We start from the raw sequence: 25891 nt of genomic DNA on the forward strand, positions 1-25891 counted from the left end.
GAACACCATGTCTTACAAAATGGTAGTCTAACAAGGTCCAAAATATCCTTTAAGATGCCCTTTTCTAAGGGAGTTTAACAATGCTTTTGCTCTGAGAAGTCTTTCAACAAAGTTCAAACAGATTTGGCTCTAATTCTGCGGACAGATTGTCTGATTATATAATTTTATTGATCCAAAACCTTTGTTCAAGCTGCTGAAGAGCAATCACACAATTATACAACAGTGACATTGCAGACCTAAAGGTCACCAGCTGCACAGCAATTCTTTCACAATTTATTTTGTCAAAAGAACTCCATACAACAATAAACCATTATGGAGGCTGCAGCTCGACAAGATCGCAGACTGTTGAGCGTCGGCGGAGGATTAAGCACTCAAGTGCTCTCGAGTTCATTATGTGAAGACCCCGACTTACGAAAAATTATATATCGAGCAGCATCATTATTTTATCCAAACAGAAATGTGGTGCTTTGGAACATTGCAGACTTGGACAGCATTAGTTTTCATCTCAACTGTCACTAATGGTTGTTTGGGTGCTGAAGATGTCTATGCTGGTGTTGCAAAGTTTACTGAAGGCAACAGAAAACTTTCTACATCATGTTTGTGCAGCTGCTTCTTATTGAAAAGGTGTTTTTATAGAAACACTTTCACAGGTCATAATCACCCAGGTGTTTTGATGTTTTTATTTAAATTCTTATTGGACATAAACAGTAATCATCGCAAAGCATATTTCAAAAATGATAAATCATGTTTATGATTAAATGTTTAGATTTTATGTTTTGATGTGTCTGGGCTTTCAAAAATCCACACTTGAACTTTAAAACGAGACACCCACAATTTGAAAATATGACACTTGCTCTTAGAATATAAGTGTTCATAATGTGAAAAGCACTCTCAGTGTAAATCAAAGTCCAGAGTCGTTCCAAGATGTCGGCTTTGACTTGCAGGTGTTTAAGTGCTGCCTAATGGAACTGAGGTTGTTGACTTAGATCCCCCCTCCGCCCCCCAACCCAAATGGTAACAGAGCTTCGATTTTTTTTAGAATGAAACGACTCTCACCTCCTTCAGGATGCGCTCATTGAAGAACTGCTGCAGCTTCTCGTTACAGTAGTTGATACAGAACTGCTCGAAGCTGTTGTGTTCAAAATACTCTGCAGAACATAAACAAGAAAACAGTTAAGGGTGCTCCGTCACAATCAAAGAGAATCTGACAAGTTACGCTCTCTTGATGTCGAGATAACGATAATGTTGAGATGTCGAGAAATGAGTAAAACTTTAAAACCTGCAAGGCTCTGAGACAAACTCCCAAACATCTGTATTACTAGTTGAAGCAATGCCAATCCAGGCAACATCTCATTTGAACTTAAAATGCTTTTTTTCTTAAAAGAGTCATGTTATATTTGCGGTGTATTTTCTGCCAAAACACCTTTCAATTGAAAAAAAAAAAATCGACAAATGCAACTGTAGAAAACATAAACATGTGACAGTTTTATGAAAACACAGGACAAGACATTTTTTGATCATCATGAAGAGATATTTCACTGCTGGAAAGATGGCCCTTGCATAAAACCAGGCAGCCTATGCAGCAGAGAAACACAAATATATTTGAATTGGTGCTACATGACCAGAGAACTCAGAGAAAAAGGACTGTGGTATTTACTTTTGCTCATAAAAAGGTAGAAAAACTGCAACAACTACATAAACTAATTCGGAGCGAAAGTGGGGCCTCAAAGTTCCTGTTTAAAGATCCTTTGGGAGAGAAAACTTTTTCTTTTATTGTGAACAAACATTTGATCAACAGCTGTGAGACTTTCTGGAGCGGTGAAAAAAGGTTGCAGCTGAAGATGTTTTGTAGCAGCTGTGAAAAAATAAAAGGAGCAACCTTATAATAACTCACATCTACATATTCTAATTTTCACTTTTGGATGCAGTGAATTGCGACTGTAAAGTTCAGTAAAGAAAGGCCCAGATTTTGATCTCCTTCATTCTAGCCTTTAAATCGGATCATCTTAAAGTATCTCCAACTTTTGATTTTTAAATGTTGCTTAAGTTATCAGAGTTTTTGAGGGATACTAACCAAAGCCAGCGATGTCCAGGACACCAATGAAGTTGGCGGAGGAGTCGAAGGGGAAGCACTGGTTGACCCTGGTCACCACGTGGTCGAACAGGCGGCTGTACACAGCCTTCGCCAGGGCGTCCCGAGCGTTGTTAGCCTGCTCCACTTTGAGCGGCACTCTGAAAAAGACATACACAGATAAAAATAAAGCGTTAAAGTAACATATAATGAGAGTTTCTGCTGGGTTTTGGAGCATGAAAGGCATCTTCTATGTGTGTCCATTTTGTGAATATTTTAAAGAACAGAAGCTATTGTCTGTTATCCCTTAAATTGTTCATCTTTTATTAAACTGCGATCACACCTCACACGGTTCGTTGGTGAGAGAGAAAGTTTGATTTACTACGAGAAAACTTCTCAGTTTAAGCTGAACCACTTGACAGAGTTGAAGGGTCGATTAAAGTTAAATCACTTGTAGGAGTTGAAGCGTCTCTTAAAAGGCAGAGAAGTGTCAGCTGAAGTATAGGCAAATGAAAATGTCAACAAAAAGGTCACGTTACCACCTTTGAGGAGTTTTCAGCTGCAACAGACGCTGATGGGAGTAACAGCTGAAAGCTACAAAAAGCTTGCAAGTGGACCATTGATCTTAGACTCCATTTTTATAGGAGAGGAATAAAAGAATAATGTGTTTTCATGCACAAAAGTTGGAAATGTTAGCAAACCGGACTATATATCAGACGGACTGATAGTGGGATCTTATATTCAGCATTTTTCAGATTTTCAGAAACTGTGTTCTGTGTTGTTTTTCGATGTAGCCCCCTCTTTGTCTGCAGTCTCCAAACTGTGATGCAGTGGAAGCATCGAGTAGCAGAAAATGAAAGTACTCAATTTATGTATACTTTACCAACCTTGGTTACATTCTATAACACTAAACACATAAAACTGTATTGGTTCAAAATGTTGGTTATCTACGGAAGCATGGATTAGTGAGAAGAAAAATTCTGGAGATCCATTTTCTAGGTTGATCTAAACAGCTTTCTCTCTTGGTTCATGACATAAGAATCATCTTGAGGAATTTAAAGATCATCTTTCAAAGTTCCCTCATTTGTATTTTTCTGTGATAAATTTTGCCAGGATAATTGTTTTCTTTTTTTTAATAACACATTTCTGGGTTATTAGGGCCTTTATTTTGACAGAACAGGTTGTAGAGTAGACAGGAAAGAGGGAGGAGGGAGGGGGAAACATGAAGCAAAGGGCCACAGGCCGGATTCAAACCCTGAGCAGCTGCGCCGAGGACACAGCCTCTGTTCATGCACTGAGCTACCGGGGTGGCCAAGAGTAACTTCTCTAGGGATGATATTTTAATTTTATCTGTGAAAACAGGAGAAAAAAGGTTTTGCTCACTTACAGCAAAAACTTTTTTACTACCTGTTTTCAGAAATGAAAAAAAAAAAAAAAAACTTGGCAAAACGTCCCGTGTTTCACAGAAAAAAAAAGAGCTTGAAAAAAACTTTTTTCACCTCTTCTGAGTTCATAAACAATTTCAATCAGACTAGAAAATGGATCATCACATTTTTTCCTTTTCTCACTTGCCCTCACTCTGAGGGCAACTATAGTCATCAGCCTCCTTCATTACCAATAACGGTGTCAGCCCTCGAAGAAGCACTTCATCGATCCCTAGTGAAAATGCCCCAAACTCACTGGTACTAGTGTTTAAAATATGATGATTTGCTGCTTATCTCGGTTTGATCTTCCCTGCAAACTGAGTGTCTTTCAGTTTGGGACACTTCAACACAATAAGTAATTTAAATGCATATATTTGTTCTCTAAGGAAATGACATAAAAAAAACGCAAGTAATTATAGAAACAATTTAGATTGTCAACGCCTCGCCCCGTTAACCCTGTACAAGTAACACACCGCTGCCCTCAGCCCTCCCTCAAATTGTTTTTTTGCTAGATGTTGGAAACTTAAGGATTTATGTCCAAACACATTGGGCTAATTGCCTAAGAATAAGGACAGTAAACATAAATCTGTCTCCGAGTGAGTCTACCTGCAGACTAACATTCGGTTTAAACAAACAGCCTGACTTTCCAAGCAGATAATTGTCTTATTGACAGTTACAGAGAGAGATGGGGTGCGGTGGGTAGCGGCCGTAAAAAGGTGACAGAAACCATAACCGGCAGCGAGCTCTGTGGAGGTATCGAAATTGCTTCAGACCGTGTGTGAGTGTACGGTTCAATAGCGGCAGACAAAAGGAGTGACCCGATCGCAGGGGCCAGATAAAAATGTACCGCATTAATCTGCTGCATGGCTGTACTTTCTGCACACGCTTCACCTCTGGACTTTACTTTAGCACGACTGCAGTGCACTTAAGGACACATCAGGAAATAACTCCACACGAGGGGCCCTCAGAGGCTCCCAAAGCTCCCAATAACGACTTCCAAAACCCACCTCCCTCTCTCTCTGGTCCACAAATTATCTCCTCTGTACACTCCTCTTTTAGCCACATGCAACATCGCAGAGAACACGGGGAGCCTCGGTGGGAATCTTCACATTATGCTTTGATAGGACAACATGCTGCAGGAGGGAGGGCAGACCTCCTGAAGCTGCAATCTGCAATGTATGTCTCAATCTTCACTCTTCTACCAACTTCACATCAGAATTTACTAGCTGAATACAGTATCTACACATGGTTGCAGAATCTGTAGGCAAGAGACAAGATTATCTTAGTACAAATCCTGTTGGCCAATCTGGTTTAAAATGAGACTTCTGTTTTTTTTTTCAGCCTTTGTTTAGGCTGAATTTTCTATTTCTCTCTCGTCACAACACTGTTTATGCTTTGGTTAGGTTAAGGCGCAAAAAACACTTCCTGTGAAAAAGAGCCGGTTTTGATGCCACAACAAAAATCTGGAAACGTCTCCAGATGTCCTTTAAAATATCCAGCGGTGTGACTCGTTTGACAGCTTTGTTGGCTGTAATAACGCCACCTTACCCTCCACCTCCTGATTTGAAAGTGAGCAACTTGTTTGCAGAAATGGTACCTGCTAGCATTATATCCTGGAAGCTGGGCTGAAATGCGAGTTTATGCCAGAGATTTACACAAGTTTACGCTGCGTTGTTTTATGATTATTAAAAGTAAAATTTTAGATTATGTGAACATGAAAATGTCTGTACCATACTTGGTTTAGTTCCGTAATTTGGACATCCCCAGGCAGGCAAGTATGACAGGCAAACAGTCCTTGGGGAGAGCAAAAAAGAGATGGAACACATCGGCCAAAATGCAGTGTCAGAGCCCATCTGCTGCTGTCTCCTGATGATTTAGTTTTTTCTGAGCTTATTAAAATGTATCCGCACGCATAAAACAAATGTCTGGATGTCTGTTAGCAAGATACCTGCTGGCTACACAAGAAACCCTGAATTACTGGGTGTTGCGCCTCGAGGCCAAATCATCATCACATGACAGCTGACGCTGACAGCGGACGTTCTTGTCCACTCTCAACCATTAAACGACCCGTAAATGTCTGAGTGAATGAGATGTGTCTCAGCGCCCTGTGATGAGATACATTAGAACACAATTAAAATGTTTGGACACAAATCTCTTAATTATATATGAGAACATCCCTCTGATGGTTGAAAAGCACATTTTTAAAACATCTTCACAAAGTTTGTACAGAAAGCGACACCAGTGATTACACAGAGAGAGAGAAAAACATCCACGCTGCAGAGGCTCATGGGGAATATATATTAGACTACTTGTACGATTAGTGTTCTGACATTATGCTGCCCTGGCATTTAGACCTCTTGGTTTTTAAATGAGAGGGCCTCACCGCAGTATTAAAACCCCTCGTTGTGGCGCCGCAGCTCCGAGGAGCCGGCGGCATGAATTAAACATGGCAGGTGGTGGAGAGAGGGCAGAGGTGAAGGTGAGGAGCCGTGGGAGTGTTGAAACGTGGTCAGGTGTTAAAGGTCCGTGCTGTGGCCGTTACTTTGTCCGGCTGCTGGAGCACCTTTTGGTTCTCAGTTTTGTTACCGAGCTCCGGGATTCAACTTTTTGGACATCGTGAATATAATGAACCAAACAGTGAAAATAAGAAAGTCTTAATTTATACATATTAAATAACTCAGCGAGTTAGGGGTTAGGGTTTTCACCGTTTTAAACCAAACGCAGTCAGTAGTTAGCATAGCTACCCACATGACTCAGCATCTTCTGCCAGCAGACGCTGGGGGCTTAAGTGGTTCTGATGTGCATTAGCTTGATTCTGATTGCTGTTTGCATGTGCATCTGGGTTTCCATTAAAGTTTTAAAGCTGAAACTGTTACATTTTTAAGAAAAGCCATGAGACGTTTTCAGTGGAAGACTTCACACTGTGAGCATGCTAACTGGAGGAGCTGGAAGGACAGAAGAGAGACCACATCTCCCCTGAACTGGTTACCAATCCACAGTGATTGAGTCCATTAATTATTAATGTAACTAGAAAAACAATTTTTATTATGTCTGGTTCATTTCGTTACCTGTTCATTTATATTGCATCTTTAATCCATCTGTAAGGCAGGTAATTCATCACATTGATCCAAACATGCTATAAATCCAATATGACCATAGCAGTAGATTAAACTACAAAAATAGATTTGTATCATTGCCTGCAGAGGTGGAAGAAGTACTCAGATCTTGTGCTCAAGTAAAAGTCGCGACCCCTGTGTAGAAATACTCAGTTACAAGTAACTGTAACTGTCACAGTCGTTTGTTAAAATGCTCAATCACACATTGAGGGTAAATCAGTTTGGGATCTCAGAACTCCTGGAGACTTAGATTTGTTTTTCTTTTTTGGTCATGTTTAGTCCCCAGCTACTCCAGTTGTTCAAGAGAATGTTGTAACGCTGTTTTGTTGGGAAGCTCCAGAAATGTTTTGTGGACTACGAAACTTCATCTAACTTTCGGTTGAGATTGGGTTGAATAGATAATGACTTAATTTTAACTTTTGGGTGGAATGTTCCTTCAAATAGAAAAGCACGAGGGAGTTGTTCTTTAAGGGGCAAACGAATTCAAAGTTTTCAGATTTTGAAGCACAGATGGATCCGAGGGCTGATTGGGAATCTATCATTTTCACTACAGCTAGAGAGCACATGTGTTTAACTGAAGATTGATTTTTTTTCCCCTTGTTAGAGGTCTATACCTTTAATTAACTCAGATCCTTCAGATTCATCTTGCTAACACTTGGAAGGGGTCCGTGCTCGCCGGCTTAGAGCACAATTAGTCTAACAATGATGGATCGTCATTCAGAAATGGTACAAGTTCGAGCTTAACGTTAGAATTAATTGAGGTTGGAGAAGTATTGGGTGGAACTGAGATGGATGTGTAGGCCCCAGAAGTTTCTGCAGGTTGGTTTAATGGAACGTCGGGCTGTCAGGTTGACGGACTAAACCCCCGTCGACTCTCACAAGCTGTTAACTGACGACCTCACCGGGCAGGGTCACCGTGATTGGCATCTGCCATTTTCTCCTTGCCCTCCCACTCGTTCTTTCCCTCCGTCGCTCGCTGTGTTGAAATTACACTCACGTTAGACGTCCCCTGTTCTGAGTTTAAGTGCCGTGCAGCCCGTCTGGCTTTATAATCTCACTCCCGTCACTCTTTTCCCGTCTTTCTGTCGCTCGTCGTTCACGTTATCCGATGCTCACTCTTTCCTCCTGTCATCTCACTCCGTCTTTTTGTTACACTTTCTCCTCCCTCTTCATTTTCGAGTTAATCTCCTCATTTCACTCTCTTGTCAGCTTCAAGAAATGGCTCTGGATACGTTGCCGCTGTGTTCATTCAATCTTTCATGACCACGTATGACTTTATCTACCGACTGTCAACGCTGGAGTGAAATCAGCCGGATCAGCTGTGAGCCGTGACACCGAAGACTATAATTGGTCAAACAGTCGGATTGTGTGAAGCAGCAGGTTCTCCCAGTTTTAGTTATTAGATGTCATTAAACTTTCGCTCGAGGACGCTGCCACGGGCCGACAGCGAGAGTTCAAGTTAGTCTGCTGTTAATGAAATAAAAACTGTGCGACTTTGTAGGAAATTAAATGACCTTGTTGACTGAAGTGTCGTCTAACTTCTTCACAGCAGAGACTCATTTATCCCGAAAGGGTTCTGAAAGGGGCCAGTGGTGCTGAGACGCTTCGTCGACTCGTAATCAAGCGACTCAGGTTTAAGTGCTTCATCGGTTGTTTGTTTGGATTAATCAGAACTGTGAGATCTTAGTTATGTTCTTTGAGCGTGAGTCATGACGACCTGACGTGACTGTTCAGGCACTTTCCATTCATTTAGAAGCCTTCTGAATAATGAGCACATTTTTATTTGCGAGGCAGTCAGTGTATGGAAACCAGCAGCAGACAGAAGACTAATTACTTGCTTGCTTTTGCTTCCATTCTGATGTTTTTGTGAATTCAGTCAGAATAAGTAATAGAACTCATTGTTGTAGCCAATACAAATGACTGACTTTGCACCATCTTTTACAAAAAAAAACAACACAAACATTGAAAATGGTTTAAATAGTGTTGACTATCTTAGGATGTCAGGAATGGCCTATTTGAGGTGTTTCAAAATTAAAAGAAGTGTCCAAAGAGAGAAATAATATTGAATTGGTATGTAAGAAATAACTATTAATTTCACAAGCATTTTTATTAGTAGCCTCTGGCCAGGACTTTGAATTAGACTGTGTTATCTTGCCCATTATCCAGAATCTAATGTTAGCTCTCAACTTTCTGCAAACCACAGATACATTCAAGCTTGACATTTGTACCAAACGTATCACATCATGTTCACATTAAATGCTTATTAGCTGATGTCCACAGCAGGAGGTGGAGGGGCACGTGGTGGTGTTATTACATCCAACAAGGCGGCCACACGGCTGACAGTTCAAGTCATCGATGGATCATTTTTAAGGACAACTGCAGACATTTCCAGCTTTTTCAGATTGACCAAAGTTGGACCATCAACATCTGTGATCGCTTCAAAGACAAATGACTTTTCTCCAAAGTTACAAAGATGCCTTTTCATGGAGATGGATATTTGATATCTTAACACAATCATACAATATTCTTGTCTACATTTCTCCAATTTTAACATTTGGGGCAGACAAGCACCACTGTCCACTGTTTAGGTCTCACTAGAACATACAGGGACCGTTCATCATTGTATTTTTGTTATTATCTCTTTTTTGCATTTTCATGTTAGGGTAGGTTAGGTTAGGGGTGAGCAATGTGTAAAATATCCACATTGAACATATGGAGTTTTATCATCAGTGATGATGAGTAGAATATAAAGTTTGTAATAGCTGCCGACTTGTGGAGTAAAAAGACATTGAAATTCAAGAATAGACTCAGAGAAAATGCCATTATCATTATCATTAAATATTTAAGATTTGAACAAATGATCAAATCTGGGGATCAGTACATAAACCAGCTCTCTCTTACACCTCTCCATCTGTTTTCCCCATTAAGTCTTTCTCCTCTCCAATCCCTCCGCCTCCATTCTCCTTCAATAAGGGTGTTAACAAGCACACAAAGAAACTGGGTTACTTCAAGAAATCCGATTACACAATTATATCACACAACATGTTTACTTGCACGTAAACACTCTCACGCAGAGTTTCAATTTGCTTCACTGTCATGGCACATAATTCAATAGCTGTTACCCAATTGTATATAGAGCAGAAACTAATTTTTTAAAATTAAAAGGAAACAAAAACACAAATATCATATTTTAATTTTCTCTCTTAATCTGATCTTCCTCCCACGCTCTCTCTCTTTAATTCACCGCTCTCTCCCGCCTTCTATCTGCCTTTCTCAGCCCGACACACAGAGCCGTCTGCACTCTCGCTTACATAACCCAGACAAGTAAATAACCAGCTCGGGTGATGCAGCCAGCTGGCAGAGGTCCAACCAGCAGCATCCCTTAAAGTCACCTACTGGTCTCATTTTAGCGACTTTCTTCTTCTCACAGCCATAATGATGTTTTTCTGTAAATAAAAACTGGACGGATATGACCGTGTCACCACTTGCTTCTCGCTTTAACACAACACTGACTCAACCTTTATCCACATTAGAGAAGCTTTAACATCTGCTGCTCTGGACGCTGCTGGTCTGGTGGCGTCTGCGTGGGAGAAATTCAATCAGGAAATACTGTTTTTCATTTGTAGTCAGTTCTGGATATTGGGATGAGTCAGTAAATGTAGAAACGAAACAAGAGGGAGGCTACAGAAACTTAAGCCACAGAGACTGCTCACTGGAGTCATTATATATGTTAAATCTCAGATATCTATAATGTAATGACAAGGATTGCTATCAAAATGGCAGACAAAGGTAATTGCAGACAAAATCGGCACATTCTCATTCCCCAAATACAGCAGCTTGGTCAGAGGCGCTCTCCCTCTACTTTGACTGTCAGTTTTTGACATGAAGGACTCTGTGGTCAACCCTCCCGATTGAATGACTAAGAAAATGTAAACAAGAATTTCAGAGAATGAACAGAATATAATGTCCAAAAATGCATACAGCAATGACGTGATAGTCTAGCCACCAGAACTATTAACTATCATGCTACACTATGTGCAAACTGAGGTACTTTAACTGTACAAGGTTCAACGGTGAATGTGCTGCCAATTAAAGCGATTCAAGTAAAAAAAAACGAATAGGGGCGCCGTTTAGCTCAGTGGGTAGAGTGGGCGTCCCATGTACAGAGGGTTTGTCCTCGCTGCAGCGGCCCCGGGTTTGAGTCCCGGCCTGGGGCCCTTTGCTGCGTGTCACTCCCTCCCTCTCTCTCATCCCGTTTCCTGTCACATCTTCAGCTGCTCTGTCAATAAAGCCAAAATGCCCCCAAAAAATATACTTCAAACAAAAAAGAATAATGCAAATGACATAAATTAAACCCAAATTGGGATATAACAGATATTGGTTAGGTTTAGGAAAACACTACACTTCAGGTACAAAAAAAAAACTATGTAGTCTCTTACTTACATAACAGACGTGTCATGAGTGAAGCGATGATATAGTTTATCAGAGCGCTTCTATGACGGCAGTAAAAAAACAAACACTGTGTCCATGGAGAAATGTGTGCCATACGTATTGTACGTATTGCAGAGAAAAGGTGTCATAAACATGCCAAAGTTGACGTACACATTCAGCTTGAGTTGTTCAAAATGCGGAGGTGAACCCAAACAGAAGGCAAAAGGTTTCTCTTGTCATTTCATGCCACAGCGCCCTCAGGCTTCAATGCACGTGGACAATGTTTCTGCACAAACCTTAAAAAAGTGTGCGACTGCTCCCAAGTCAGCTTATGCTAAGCTAGGCTAACCTCATCTAGCTTCATACTTCATACAAGGCCCAGTGTGCAGGATTTAGTGATATCTCGCACTGAGGGTGCAGACTGTAACCAACTGCAGACCCCTCGTTCCCACAACAAACATGAAAAACATGAAAAGTTCCTCTCTAGTGCCAGTGTTCGGAAACATGGGAGACTCTAAGAACAGATATAAAAGGTTTATTCTAAGGTAACAAAAACACAAGGCTCTTTTAGTTCCAGGTGATAACACTAACGAAACATTGGACATTATATTCTATTAGTGCCAATAGATTCTCCTTAAACCCAGTAAATCCTGCACACAGGACCAACAGGAGCATAACTTTTTAGTCAGTATTTCCTAATATTCCGCTTCCTCAGTCTTATGCTGTATATGATTATAGCGTCATTTCTCAGGGAGTTAGCGGAGCAAAGCCAGCCAATGATTTCCACTTCCCTCACTGTGTTTTAAAGAGGATCATTTGTCAGCGACAGACATCATTTCAAAGAAGCCCGTCCGACAGATGATTGATAGCTGTCTCCGTTATTCAGACATCAGCGTGAACCCTTATTGCAGCTGAATGGATGAGCTCATCACTCACCGGGCTCTCAATAGTCTTCTCCTCAATCTGGAAACACGCTGTCGTCAAAATTACCCAAATCAATCCAACAACATCGAGTCTCGAGACAAATTTTGGTCGTTCAGTTGCAGAATCAAAATTCTATCTGTTCAGAAGTTTCAGGAGGCAGCAAGTTACATCGCCATCTAACTATTCCTTCAAATTTGAAATTTGAATGTGTTTATACTTCAACAAGCACAACTGACTGCACAGACCTTTTGTTTGTATATTAAAAAAGGAATTTCCCATCAAACAAGTTTTATTGTGCTGCTTCCCGTCAGTCCTCCTCCTCGCTGAAGGGGATGAACATGTTGGAAACCCTTTCTTTCCATCCCCCCAACCATCTGCCGTCACCAGAAAGTCTGCCGCCTCCTTGTGCAAAGAGGATCTTTTGATTTCTCAGTCTAAAGGTTTTTCTCTTTGGCTTTAGTGGAGAGAATAAACATGCTGGAAGTGATTTTTCCCTATCAGCTTTTCATTGCCTCCACCATCTGCCGCCAGCATAGACTCTGAAAGCTTTATCATAGCTTGCTCTAGAAGAACGGCGCCCCCTTCAGGTAAAAAAAAAAAAAAACACTTGTTAACTTCTATATCTTGGCTTCTATTTACATCGTGGATGCTGAAACAGACTGACAGTCCTCTCTGGATTGGTTGTGTTTGTTTTCAGCAATTACACCAAATTGTGATGGTGATGTGCAGGTGTTAAACATTTAATCTTGGAGAAGAAGCCGAACAAATGCATAAAGCCGAGGGATAAAGTGTCGCCGGGAGCTGTCAGACACATGTCCATTTGTGGAGAGTGTAACTGACAGGCAGGGCAGCGTCGACTGACACTCAGAGACACAGACAAAGACAGGAAGCAGCTTTTAATTCATCTGGCCAGCTCCTCTCTGCACAGATAAAAGAGGAGAAATAAACATTAGCGTGGGAGGTTTGAAATTGAAGCGAGTGGCTTGGCATTCAGATGGTGTGTGTGTGCGCGCGCAGGGGCCGAGCTGCCAGCTAAACAATCGCAGGCTTCAGAGTGACTGGGTTCAGGCTAAATGCAGACGGGGACTTGGCTCGAGGGGGCTGTCACTTTGTCTGTCTGTACATGTCTATATCTGACTGTTTGTCTCGAGTGTTTCCTTTGAAACATTTTCAGTATACTGTAGGCTGATACTTTGGTCTTGATCGCCAACAAGACAAGGAAAGTTTGTGAACATAACATACTAAAGGATGTGTAAAGATTGTCTACCTGTCGAAAGTTACTTACAATTAGGGGGCAGCATGTAACTAGAATAAGTTCCCGATCACAGAGACTCGTCTCTATAGGAGCGGCTGCTTCAAACTGCCTTGTTAAAAGCCTGTTTTTGATAAAACAGCATGGCGCACAAATGGAGAAAGCTAAAAAATATTTAAACTTCTAGACCTGGCTTTAAAAAAAAAAAAAAATGCAATCACGTGGCGCCAGAGAGGATCACAGGACAGGTGTGCCTAATTGAACTGACTTCAGTTTTTGATCAGTCATATTATCAGCGGTTGTACCTTTAAAAAGGTCATAACCGCTGATAGTCCTTCACTACAAGATTTTAAGGATTGCTACACATTCATATGTAATTTGTATTATTTATGAGATGTACTCACTTCACCTGCTCATGTGGGACAAACTAAACTCAGTTAACAGCCGGGATACGAGTGTTGTATAACTTTCCAATCACTGGCTCCTGTATGCAGTTTTGTCTCTTCTTCTTCTTCCACGTTTGAAGGATTAACTCAGTAGCTGCAGTGAACCTCCATGAACGAGCAGCATGGTCTGACGGGAAGGTTTGTTTAGGTATCTGTTAACTCCAGCTTTGAGCCAGAGGTGCCTTCTAATACCTGAAGCTCCCCTTTGGCGTCGAGCGCTGAGCCATTAAAATGGTATAATACTCAGCCCAACTCCTCCTCCTCTTCCTCCGTAACGCTCCACAGGCTCACATTTATCTTGTTAAGCCGGAGCCAGTTGGTAAAGCTGTGAATGGCCCGGGCTGCCTGTCTGGTTGTAGAAGCTCGGCTTCTTGCCCTCAAGATCGTTCAGGTCTTTATCTGTCACCAAGTCACGCCTTAATCCATTCACAGAAGTCATCGCTTTTCACTTTCACATTTTATTCATGATCCCTCAGTTACAGTCACTCAACAAAATGGTGGAAAATGTTTAAATCATGAAGGCAACTCTAAGAAGCCGAATACTAATTATGTTAAGCAGGTGTAATGTCTCGCAAGCATTCCGTCTCACTAGTGGTTAAACATATCCAACATGCCGATAAGCACTCCATACAAATCGTGTTTGAGGGAAGATAGGAATGTGATTAGATTGGCAGATGCTCGGTTAGTATCTTCAAAAATATTATGATCAATTCCAGGGAAATATGAATTCTCTGAAGAATGTTCGAGGAAATTTTGATGGAAATTCATATTGTAGTTGTTGATATTTTACTAAAAACCAAACATTTCAACCTGATGTGGGCATTAGAGCAAACGGTCACCAAAGACAGAAGGAAACATCATCGAGGCACCATGAATGTTTTTATTACCATCAATTCAACCAGTCATTTTTTAGGTATTTACGTTTGGACTAAAGTGATCAACACTGCGATGGTGGTCTGAGTTTGAACTGATCAGTTTCAGGAAAACAAAGGGTGTTAATTAGGTGTTGCTCTACCTGTTAACATCATCATTAAGTGCTTTTCAAGGCAGAGCATATTGCCTTCTGCAAATAAAGAGGAAGAAAACATCATTAATAGAGGCTTGTGCTTGTGACAGGGCAGGATGTAAACATTAATGGCATTTTCAGCTGAGCTTTAATATCAGCTAACTTACTTAGCTTAGTTAACTAGCCTCTTGAGGCTTGTGAGTTGACATCTCTGCAACTGATCTCTCCCAAAATTTACATCTCACAACAAAACTATCTAGATGTATAAAAAGCATGACAGGTAAGAGGAAATATATTACGCATTCCCTCTAATTCCAACATCAGAAATGTTTTTGTGGAGCGATGTTCAGATGCTGTTAAGGCTCGTTTATGCCCACGTTAGATACAGATCCAGATGAAGCCTTCTGTCCGTACTCTGCGTTCAGTTCTTTAACATTTCTGCTGGTTTCCTGAAAGCTTCCAGATACAGACTAACATAGCAGTGCCTCCAATTGTCATGGGGGGCAGTGTAACAGTGGAGCCAATAGTTAAAGCGGACATGACCACAGCAGAAGAGGAAGAAGTTTCACAAAATACAGAACTGTTCGAGGAGAGCTTAAGCGAGTTGGTGAGAAGATCGAAACATCTGTATGACAGTACTTCGCCTGAGCAGAGACAGTTACTACAGAGCAGCAGGAAAGAGAGTGGACAGTGGCAAAGGAAAAGCGGAGATCTGTGCAAAACTGATTTATCTCTGGTCAGAGCCCTCTAGTGGTTGCATTGCAATAGTGAAGAGCACAGAGAGGTATGCGGGAAGCGATGGTCATATCGTTTAAAACGGACCTATCTATTTCCTAATCTAAAGCGAGCATAAACCAGCCTTTAGACGATCTGACAGGCACTCACTTCAAAGCACTCTGACGGCGCACATCTGCCTGTAAATGATGCAAACTGGACCAGAAAACTGCAGGTCTGTTACTGCTGCAAACATGCAATCTACTGACAAACCTAAACGCATCGATGAACCAAGTTAACCAGCTGAAATAGAACTCTCAACACATGAAACTCAAAACATAGCAGGATGTGAGGTAAAGGATCCTCTGGAACTGAACCCAACCGTGGATAAATACAAATCTGAATACAATCTCCTTCACACAAACACATGTGACAACGTCTGCAGCAGGAGAAGGGTGCCATATGTGCGCCAACATGCTAACTGTCACTTTTAATTTAGCACTGTGCATGCAAATTAGGCCTCTCACAGTTTAGCATGCGGCGCTATCAGGAAGTGGAGAGAATTTCAATGTACGAACACAAGCTTTAGAGAAAACAGATTGTGCCCTTAATGTGTTTTTATACACCTCCAATGTCCAAGTGAGATTGAAATAATGCTTCTTTAAAAGAGAACTGCTTTGAGAAAGGCATCCCATCCTAAATGCTGTGGTCTATATGAATAGATATGAAGGACATAAATCATACATAAAACACATCTTGAATGTACATATCTTTAGACGCAGTTGATATTCATGAAGCAGCCAACATGAGACAAACCACCAGGTTTACAGCGCCGCACTTAGTCCTGCCTGTATAAATCTTGCTTTTATTCACCCTCGTATTCTAAACGGGAGCCATTAATAATATTAGAGGAGGTTATTTTCTACCAGCATATTTTGTGATCCGTTTCAAGCTGCAGCAAACCATAAAGGTCACCTTCAGTACAGAGTATGTAAATAGGAATTCCCTTGTTTTCAGAGGCACTGAGGGGGGAGAAAACAGCTAAAGTGACCCAATAATCGTAATGTTTTTAGATTTTAGGCTTTAGATTGTAATCATTGTGTGATTTCAGAACACTGCCAAGATCACGGGGATAATGTGAAGTGATATGGACGTTCATAGTGAAATCTAAACCTAAGAAATAAGGGAGATAATGCAAAAGAATCGGTGCTTTTCTTTTCCACTGGAATCAGAGTATGAAGTCTATCCTGCAGCTCTGTTCAAAACAGCTTATTTCCCTAGACGACAAGATGGTGTCACATTAAGACATTTCCAGAAGTTTGGAGTTGAAGTATCGCAGATTCATAACATGTTTAAACCACCTTTTTGGAAATGTTCTGCACATATGTGGCAGTCACTGAAAGACATTAAACAGTTTGTACAGGCTATTTAACGTCTGCATGTAGGATGTGTGATTCAGTGCTTGTTGCTGATGAAAGAACAGTCGACATCATCTTGACAGTTATTTTTCTTCTTTTTGCCATTTCTTTGATTATAGCTTATCACTATCTTCTCTGTTTTTAATTTGCATGCATCTCTACGTTTCAAAAACATCTCGGCAAACGCCTGCAGTTAAAAGTTAGTGAGCCTGCTCACAGTCGCACATAGACAGAAATGTTGATTAATGTGTGATGTCCCGTAAAATTGCATTAAATAAATGGGCAGCCTAGTGAGGAATGTAGAAAATGAGTGAAAAAGATGTTCAACCAGAAGTACACATAGAAAAGTTTTGCCCAAATGAAAGCTCATCACAAATACGGCCAGAAAATGGCCTGACTTGAGACTAAACTTAAGACTCACAAATCATCCAGCATAACTGGAAGTCCTCGCTGAATCAAGACAGTTTGAGAACCGTCATTAAGAGCAACAAAATGCCAACATTTTAGGTTATTTCCTCACCGCGTAGTCCCTCATCTGTCAAACCAAAATTATTTTAAATGCCAAACCAAGAAGTTAAATTCAAAACTGATGCCTCTATATGATCTACAGAAGCAAACAAGACAATCAGAGAGGTCTGATTCAGACTTTTCAGGGTTTAATAAGTTATAAAAGTAAACTAAACTAGAATTTTATGTTGGAGCACTGAAGATGGATTGTGACGTCTCAAAGCCTGAGAAAAGAAGATGTTCTAAAGTTCACTTCATCTTACCCTTGTTTTGTGTTTGTCCACAGAGGACCCAGAATCACCAACAAAAGATCCTTGTAGCTGCTTTAAAGCATGTTAATGCACAACATCTAATGTTTGTCCCTATTTTCCCTATAATGATCACCAGATTATAAAGCAATTCCAACGAAATTATAAAGAAATCATGGACCAAAAAATAAAGCACGACCAAATGTCTTCACCTTAACGCCAAAAAAACAAACAAATTTTACATGTTACAATATTTTCCCACCAGAATTATACTCTTGGTCAACACCATAAAAAGACTTAACAGTGTTAAGACCTTCTTGTTGAGAGCAAGAGGCCCCATGATCTTTCTGATGCTTGGGTTACAAGCAGTATGTGTACCACAGTGATAACCACCTGTGGCGGCCAAGTGTTCAAAGCGATGTTTCTTTTTGATCATTTGATGTCGGCTATTCCTGTTATTGTGAGGCTGAATTCACCAAGCAGTTGTTCACCCATTAATACGTGAGACGGGTTTAGACCATCATGAAACAAGCCTTCTGGGAGATGTAGGAAATCAATTTACTGGTGCAGAAATTGTTACACCAACACTACACACTATGTATGTAAGCAGCAACCTTCCAGTAGCACTCAGTGCCCTCTGTGAACTTTTCAAAATCAAACTCATTTCAGCATCCAGACGCTTCACTGAAAGGCCAGATGGTGGACCACTTTATTCATAATAACTCTTGGCAAAAACACTGGAACCTGATCTGGTTGTTTATGTTTCACTGGACAATAAGACCAGCAGCTGGAGCTCCGTCAGACCTCTAACCAGCTCTGCAGCCGCTCCACTGAGCCTCGCTTAGCTTCTCTGTATATTCTGATGTCAGCTGGAGGGAGAGAGCCTCTCTCCGGACGGTGATAACAAGATAGGCAATACATCAACCATCTGCTCTACTGCTGCGTGCTAATAACTCAATGTGTTTGTGTGCCGTTAGACCACATTAACACAGCCTGAGGGTCGGGGATCCTCTATAGTTTCAAGGGTCGGGAGATATTTTACAGGAGACTTAAAAAATCTATTATTCCTTTAGAGCATTTCTCGAACCCTTTTGTTTCTGGTCCAGTACAGCTAGTGTCGGACAAACCGTTGCTTTGACAAGGTCCATTTAGCAGTCCATTCTGTAGTTTTCAAATCGTGTCACGCAGACTTTCTCAGAACATTAAGTTTTCCTAGTTGGCATAGACCTGCAATGTCCACTTTTTGGAATTGCAGAGATAATTACTCAAGTTAGTATGCCAACCAGCTAACACGGACCCACCCTGTCTCTTATTACCACTAACTGCAGGGCTAACTGAGCTAAGAGCTAATGGAAAAGTTAGCAGCAAGTTACTCTCACCATATGCTCCTCCCCATTTGTTTGGAGTATGAATTTGAGAGGTGGACAATTGTTACATTTTGCACATACATATATGTATAAGGTTTTTTTTTATCAAAGCAATGCCTTTATGTCTAAGTTTAGAATGATAAGTTATGGATTTATGAAGAGAGGGTAAAAATATCATGTTTTTGGGAATGATTTTCTGTTTTATTATTTCCTTGTTTATCCATGCCCTCATGTGCCTCTATGTTATGATACATACAGTGGTTACTTGTTGATGTTTTCCCTTCAAATCGTGTTGAAATTACATACAAAATTGGTTGCAACAAAATTAACTGCTTCCAACCAATAGAATAGCAAAGCTGAAATGGTCTGAACAACACTCAAATGATCCAAAGGGATCTGTTATATGAGGTTTTTATAAGGTATATCAATCAGTTACTAAAGTGATTTATTGGTCTTTGGCACCATTAGAGTGTTTTAGTATGTTTTTTATTTGTAAGTCTGTGCTGACATATATTTTTACTATAGCTTATTTGACATTATTGGAACGAGGTCCCTGTATCATACACATCTTTAAAAAATGTGAAGAATATGAACAAGTCCAAGATTTAATCCAGGATATAAATGTAGGAAAGATGGAGGATAACTGAGTGACAGCATACAACCAACAAAACAACACAATAAAAAAGGCTAAATCATTTCCTATCAGCTACAATTTGACCTTCTCTTAAAAATTGAGGTGGTTCCTATTAAAATCTCTATGTGTCCCTGTGTGTATGTGTGTGTGTGTGTGTGTGTAGGCCTCTTACTTGATGACTGTTCCTTTGACGCCCCCTGCTGTCGTGAGCATGACTCTGGTGGTGAGGCTGACCCTCAGGTCGTCCTCCTCCAGGCCCAGCAGCTCGGCACAGTACTCCAGCGTCTGACTCGACTGGTTCTTGATGGTGCAGCCTCCTGGAAGACAAGGAGGAGGGCAAAAGTCATCCTCAGGAAAAAAAGGGTGAAGAGGCAAGGTGAGGTTAAGGCAAGGTGCCTTCTACTTAAAGGAAGGGCCAGGCGATCCAAGAGTTGATTAAAGAGCTGCATATATTTCAAATATTTCCTTAAATTTTCATGGAATGAGACCTTGGAAGCTAATTCTGTCTGTAAGTCTGGATGGATTTCATTACAACTATCCGATTGTATCTACATATCTTATTAACCATCTTTCTAAAAGGTCGTTTTCATAGTAGTGGTGGGGTCCGGTATTCTCACACTCGACTGAAGTGACCTGAAGCTTGTAATCCATCTCTACTGAAGGAAGGGCTGGGTGGTTTTGACTACATTACATCAATATAACCATGAGGTTTACTTCAGCCTACACACTCAGATAAGCCCAAAAACTCTCAAGAAACTGATTTAGTAACCATTGTTTCAGTACATCTTTGACTGGCTGAGGCTTTCTGGGTAATCTAGGAAAGTCAAGTTACATTTTTCTATTTGTCATAACAATTATATTAAAGCAATAATTGAAAATTAAATTATTGTTCTTAGACACCTCTCAACAATGCTCGTACAATGTGTATAAATACAGAAATTAACTATGTATATATATATAAAATAAAACAAAATAAACACCTATTCAAAGTAAACTACAAATCAACCAAAATGTAATAAAATGTCTGGTCTCGTGTAGTAAGTAATAATAAACATAACTAATGATGACTTTATCGATGCAGCCCCTTTAAAAAGAGTTTACATAGTTCTGTGACAAACAAAGAAAAAGGAAGTAGGGTTCTTTAAGTAATGCATCTTTCACAGAACGAGGTCACAATGTGCTCCAAAAGAGCAAAAGTTTCTTCAAAATAAGACTTAAAGCAGTCAAAATAAAAAAAATATATAATAGACATAAGCAGCAACAACCTTAAACAACCTCACAGAAATACAAAGACTAGACAGCATGCAGTGACACCAAGAAGGATTCTTCACCTGAAGGTGTCAAAGCCATAAAGCTCGACTTTAAAAAGTGATGGAATCAAATGGAAGCAAGAAAACTAACTTTAAACATCCTCCTTTAAATATTTTGCACAGTGAACTCTATCACAACTGTCTTTTTAAACTAAAGGTATAAGAAAGTTTACAGTTAGCCAAAACTTCTAAACTCCTGACAAGGAGAGATGGGTGGAAAGGTTTACTGCTGAATCCACACGTACACACTGTACGTCATATTTGTCAAAGATAAAGTAGAAGCAGCGCGACTGAAGCATCTGTCAGCTCCTCAAGTGAAGGTCATATATAACTTTCAGGAACTCAAATGATATCTTTGCTAGAAAGATCTGACGTTTTCAAAAATGTCCCAAAAGTAGTGACTCCATCATCCATGTCAATCACAGCTCTGGGACGTAGTCATAAATGCACATAAACAGCAGTGCTAGTGCTGCCATGTGGAGCCTGTACAATTCATTGATGTTGATCATCAACCATCAGCGTTCATAAAGAGTTATGTTCAAATGTCTTCTGGGATTTGCTGTAAATGAGCTGATGTCATCCGACGTTCAGTTCACACTGAGGGCTTTGACTTTAATTCCTGCCCTTTAATGGTGGAGTCGATATTCTCATCACAGTTTCCTCCAACACACATGTACCATGAACATATATGTCAAGTGCGTCACTGTATGAAGGGGCTGACCTCACCGGCTCGTCTCTCTCTGCTCTGCGATGGAGCCGACCTCGTCTCCTCGGCTTGCTGGAGGATTAAGTGGGTGTGAAATATGAATGAAGTAATCTTTTAAAATCCCACGCATTCCTGCAACAACGTGCACTTCCATGATGACAAACTGACAAGCCGGGCCTACGTGCGCCCTACTTGAAGGTGAGGGCAATACACAGCGCTCATTACGTATGGGGAGAGTGAGAGTAACACCCACGAGCTGTGAACCGTGCAGGTCCGGGGAGGAATGAACAAAGGCCAGAAGAAACTGGGTGGGCTGAGAGTGGAAGAGAGAGGAGCTGACACACAGGGAACTCTGTTCAAACGGAGAAGGGGAAAGAGGGTTTTTCTAACGGAGGGTCGACGTGTCATCCGGAGGGCTGCGGCAGCTGATGAGGAGAGGTAAGGGTGATAAGACTTGACATCGCAAATGTGAACGCTCATTAAACGTACAATCAAGATCTTGTTAACCTCGTCCTTGGGCTGCAATCAAGTCTGAACCCTACATGATGTCACTCATTGGTTTGCAAGACAACCGTTTGAAAAGATTTGAGTCTGGAATCACAGCTGTCGCCATCTTAGGTCTTTCACAGAAGAGACCATATGTAGATGAGACTGGAGCTGGGGAGGATCTGACTAAAAACATGCCTTTGTAGCGACTTGTCAATGTCAAGGTAGTCACGTCCTAAAGCAGCCTTTTACAGTCTTAAGCTTTATTTATGCTTCTAATGAATCTACAGCATAGCCTGACATGCACCTCCCCAGAACTGTAACCACCTGTCACAGCGACGCAGACCGCAATGACTGGCATTGGTCTACTTGGTAGAGTCTCGCTTTCTGGCTTCCCCTTTCGGTGCCAACACCGAGAACTGTGACATGCTATTTCCCAGGTGAAGAAATCCTCTGTAACTGCTGCAGTTTTATTCATACATTTCATTTCATATACTTTTCAAACTAATGATTTGTTGCGATTATTATCAGCGGTTGATGAATGTAGATGTTGTGGCAATACATGTAGTTCTTTTCTGTTCTTTTGGACAGTCTGACTTTTTTTTTTTAAATTATCCCCTATTCTTGGTCGATTTTACTAAATGAGATCATTTACAAAATGAAAATCTCATTCATTTTCTCATTAGGAAACTGTTTACCCAGGTCATAAATCAAGAGAGGAGTTGGGTTATTTTCTCATACGATAACATAAAATTGGAAGTCTTTTTTTAAAACAGGAGACGCCCACTCCTGGCTAATAGACAGAATGCACATTTAAAGCACTTAGGCATTGCATTAACTTTTTTAGATGCAGAAGCTTGGTCCCCTTTTAACATGATAATGGCTGCAGCTAATGATTATTTTCCATATGACTGAAAGGATAAGAATACTTTCTGACTGCTCTTTTTGTTGTCTCAGCTCCTATTAAAGATATAAATCTTTAAAAGAATCTACACATTTTCTTTTGAGAGATGAGATATAAAGTATAAGTTGAAGACGAATTCCATTGTTGGAGATTTGAAGAGAAAAAGAACAAACAGCTTATACTTATATTAGATTGATTTTGAATTTGGGCCAACTGTGGCTCAAGGTAAGTAATGATAACTATGTATTAACAGACACTATCAGAGTGTATCTGGGAACTTTGGATCAATAGGTATATGAACAGCCTGTAAACCCATGTGCTGGTGGGTGACAACTCTTCACAGCACTGGAGCTACTTCTCTGATCAATGAGAACAATCAATAACTCCTGAAAGCTAAGTGAGCTAATATTAAATCAATGTCTGGACTGAGGAAGACCCTGAAGGAAATGCTCAAGGTACATATTAGATCAGAGCCAAGGACTCAAACCTAACTCCTGGTTAATTAGGCTTCATTATTTGCAGCCTCTTCTGATAGATTTCCCTGTTTATTTTGAAATAAGTCGAGTCCTGAGCAGAATTGAGTTCTGACTGTCAGACTCTCCTCCAGGCGCCAAAGGTCCAATGATTTATGGGCTGAACTCGGCCGAGCGCATTCAGGCCAAGTTTCACCTCCGCAGCCGTGACTTTGCTGAGTGGATGGTCAGATTTGTATAATGTCCAAAATGCTGCAATGCACAGATCACGTACAGAGATGAAACTGCCAATTAATCTGTTCAGAACGTCGGTAAAAGAACTGAGCTGTCAGAAAATATTCTGCTGAGCCAGACGACGCCTCCGGACAAGTTCTGGGGGCAGAGAGTGTTCTTTTTGTTTCCAAAAGTTAGATTCTTTTTAAAAAAAAAAAAAGTTCACACCTGCCAGACCCATCAGTAAACATGCTGTGCAGAAAAGCTTCACTCAAACACACTGAACACAGAGTAGAAATTCTTGTCAGATCCTGAAGCTTGCAGACATACCAAACAGAGTATGTGAGGCTGAATGCTTATAAGCCGATGCACACACCTAGAATATTTCTGCTTGATGCGACTGTGCAGACGAAAAGCTCATGATGACTTTGGTTTGACCACTCGCTCAACAGCGATTCAAGTGCTACAAGTGGAGTTGGATCTAGTTGATATACACAGTGATGTACTTTATGTGACTCAGAGGACAAATCTGGCTTTCAAATAAAACATTTAACATGATGCCTCGAACTATGTGCTGGGACCCTATTTGTACTGTTGCTGAAGTTTGGTGCTGTTCTGAGCATTCTTTGTGGCTATGAGTGGCTTTTTGATGGCAGTTTCTTGGTTGGAGGCATAGACTGCAGTGTATTGTTATCGTGCAGTCTTTTCTGAGGTTGCAAAAACTACATAAGCTAGCAGTCGGAAAACTTGATCTCTCGAGGGGGGGTCTTACTCGGTGTAATGGTGTGTTAGACCATGGATTAAATTTGAGCGGGAATATCCCTTTAAATTTTGGTGATGACAAACACAAGTGAATGCAGTAAGAAACAGCAAAGTTATAATTCTATTTCTCTGGGGAGTTTGGTGATCCTCGGTGCGGTTCCTCTTAATATTGTATTCTATACAGCAATGCACTCATTGCAAAAACAGAACACATACTCGGAGGTTGCTTCTAGGGCCAGATGTGGCCTGTGGGTAGCCAGTTGAAGAGGCCACATGTAGCTTCTTAAGGAAAGCTTAAGTTTTCATAACCTGCATCCACATTTTCATTTTCTCCTGCTCATCAGGGCTCGCGTCACGGTGGCAGCAATCCGAACAAGGTAGTACAGAGTTCCTTCTCCAGCTGCAATCATTTTCCCGATGCATTCCCAGGCCAGATGAGATGCCGGTTCAGGGTCCGCCTCAGGGTCTCCTCCAAGTTTGTCATGCCTGGAAAACCTCCACAGGAAGGCGCTCAGGAGAATCCCGATCAGTTGTCCAAACAACCTCAGCTGCCTTCGTTTGATGCAAAAGAGCAGCAGCTCCACTCCGAGCTCCTCACCCTTATCTCTGCGGCTGAGCCCAGGCACCCTACACAGGAAAACCATTTTGTCCGCTTGTATCCATAATCTCATTTTTTCAGTCACTACCCAGAGCATCATGATCATGTGAGGGTTTGAGGTTAAAGGACTGGTAAATGAAATTAATCAAATCCCTCTTCACCATGAAGGTCCGACGCCTGCAGCACCCACTGACGCTGCAACAAACCGCCTGTCCATCTCACGCTCCATTTACCCAAACACTCATGAACAAGACCCTGAGATACTTAAACCCAACCGGAGGGGTGCGATTCAATGTCTTCCAGCAGTAAATCCCAACAAATACAAACTTATGGCATCCAATGTCCTCCTGCGTCTATCAATTTCAATATGATTTAATTGAATGTTTTTTGATGCCATATTTAAGGAAAATATTCAGGTGCTAAAGGAAGTGTCTCTGTTCAGGACTTTAATCATTTGAATAAAAACATGAAGCATGATATTCAAGACAAAACCTGAATAGCCTAACACCTTCAGATAACAGGAAGATCCCAAAACCCCTACCTAACCGGTTACACTTTGAGCCCCCTAAATCAACTGCAGAAAATAAAGAGAAACATAAGATAGTGTGAAACAAGTCATTTAAGTCCTCCTGGAGCCCTAAACAAGTCTCTGCAGTCGTGGGAAATCTTTGCAGGCTTTCTCTTTCTGGTATCTGATTTGTAGATATTTCTTTATCTCCCCCCTCTCGTTTGTCTCTCTGTGGGTTCCACATCGAGAGCTGTCTGGATCTCCATCTTCACTTTCTGATCACGTCCACTCCTGGCCACTGATTGATTCTCTGCCACAGGTCAGTGTTTCTGATGAGTCCAGCCATCAGATCTGTATTCTTGGAGGGCGGCCA

General features: G+C 41.0%; 1 protein-coding gene across 8 annotated transcripts in view; it reads right to left on the reverse strand.

Annotated features, from left to right (window-relative positions):
• Nucleotides 1-25891, reverse strand: part of myo6a (myosin VIa) — a 152474-nt gene that overhangs the window by 69510 nt on the left and 57073 nt on the right. For all 8 annotated transcript variants that reach the window (XM_030404716.1, XM_030404715.1, XM_030404712.1 and 5 more), the window contains exons 12-14: nucleotides 19731-19875; nucleotides 2075-2232; nucleotides 1057-1148 (exon numbers count right to left, since the gene is read on the reverse strand). In XM_030404716.1, coding sequence (XP_030260576.1) covers nucleotides 1057-1148; nucleotides 2075-2232; nucleotides 19731-19875 — 395 coding nt within the window. The remainder of the gene's footprint in view (nucleotides 1-1056; nucleotides 1149-2074; nucleotides 2233-19730; nucleotides 19876-25891) is intronic.

The sequence above is a fragment of the Sparus aurata genome, chromosome 22, assembly GCF_900880675.1.
Source record: "Sparus aurata chromosome 22, fSpaAur1.1, whole genome shotgun sequence".
Lineage (NCBI taxonomy): Eukaryota > Metazoa > Chordata > Actinopteri > Spariformes > Sparidae > Sparus > Sparus aurata.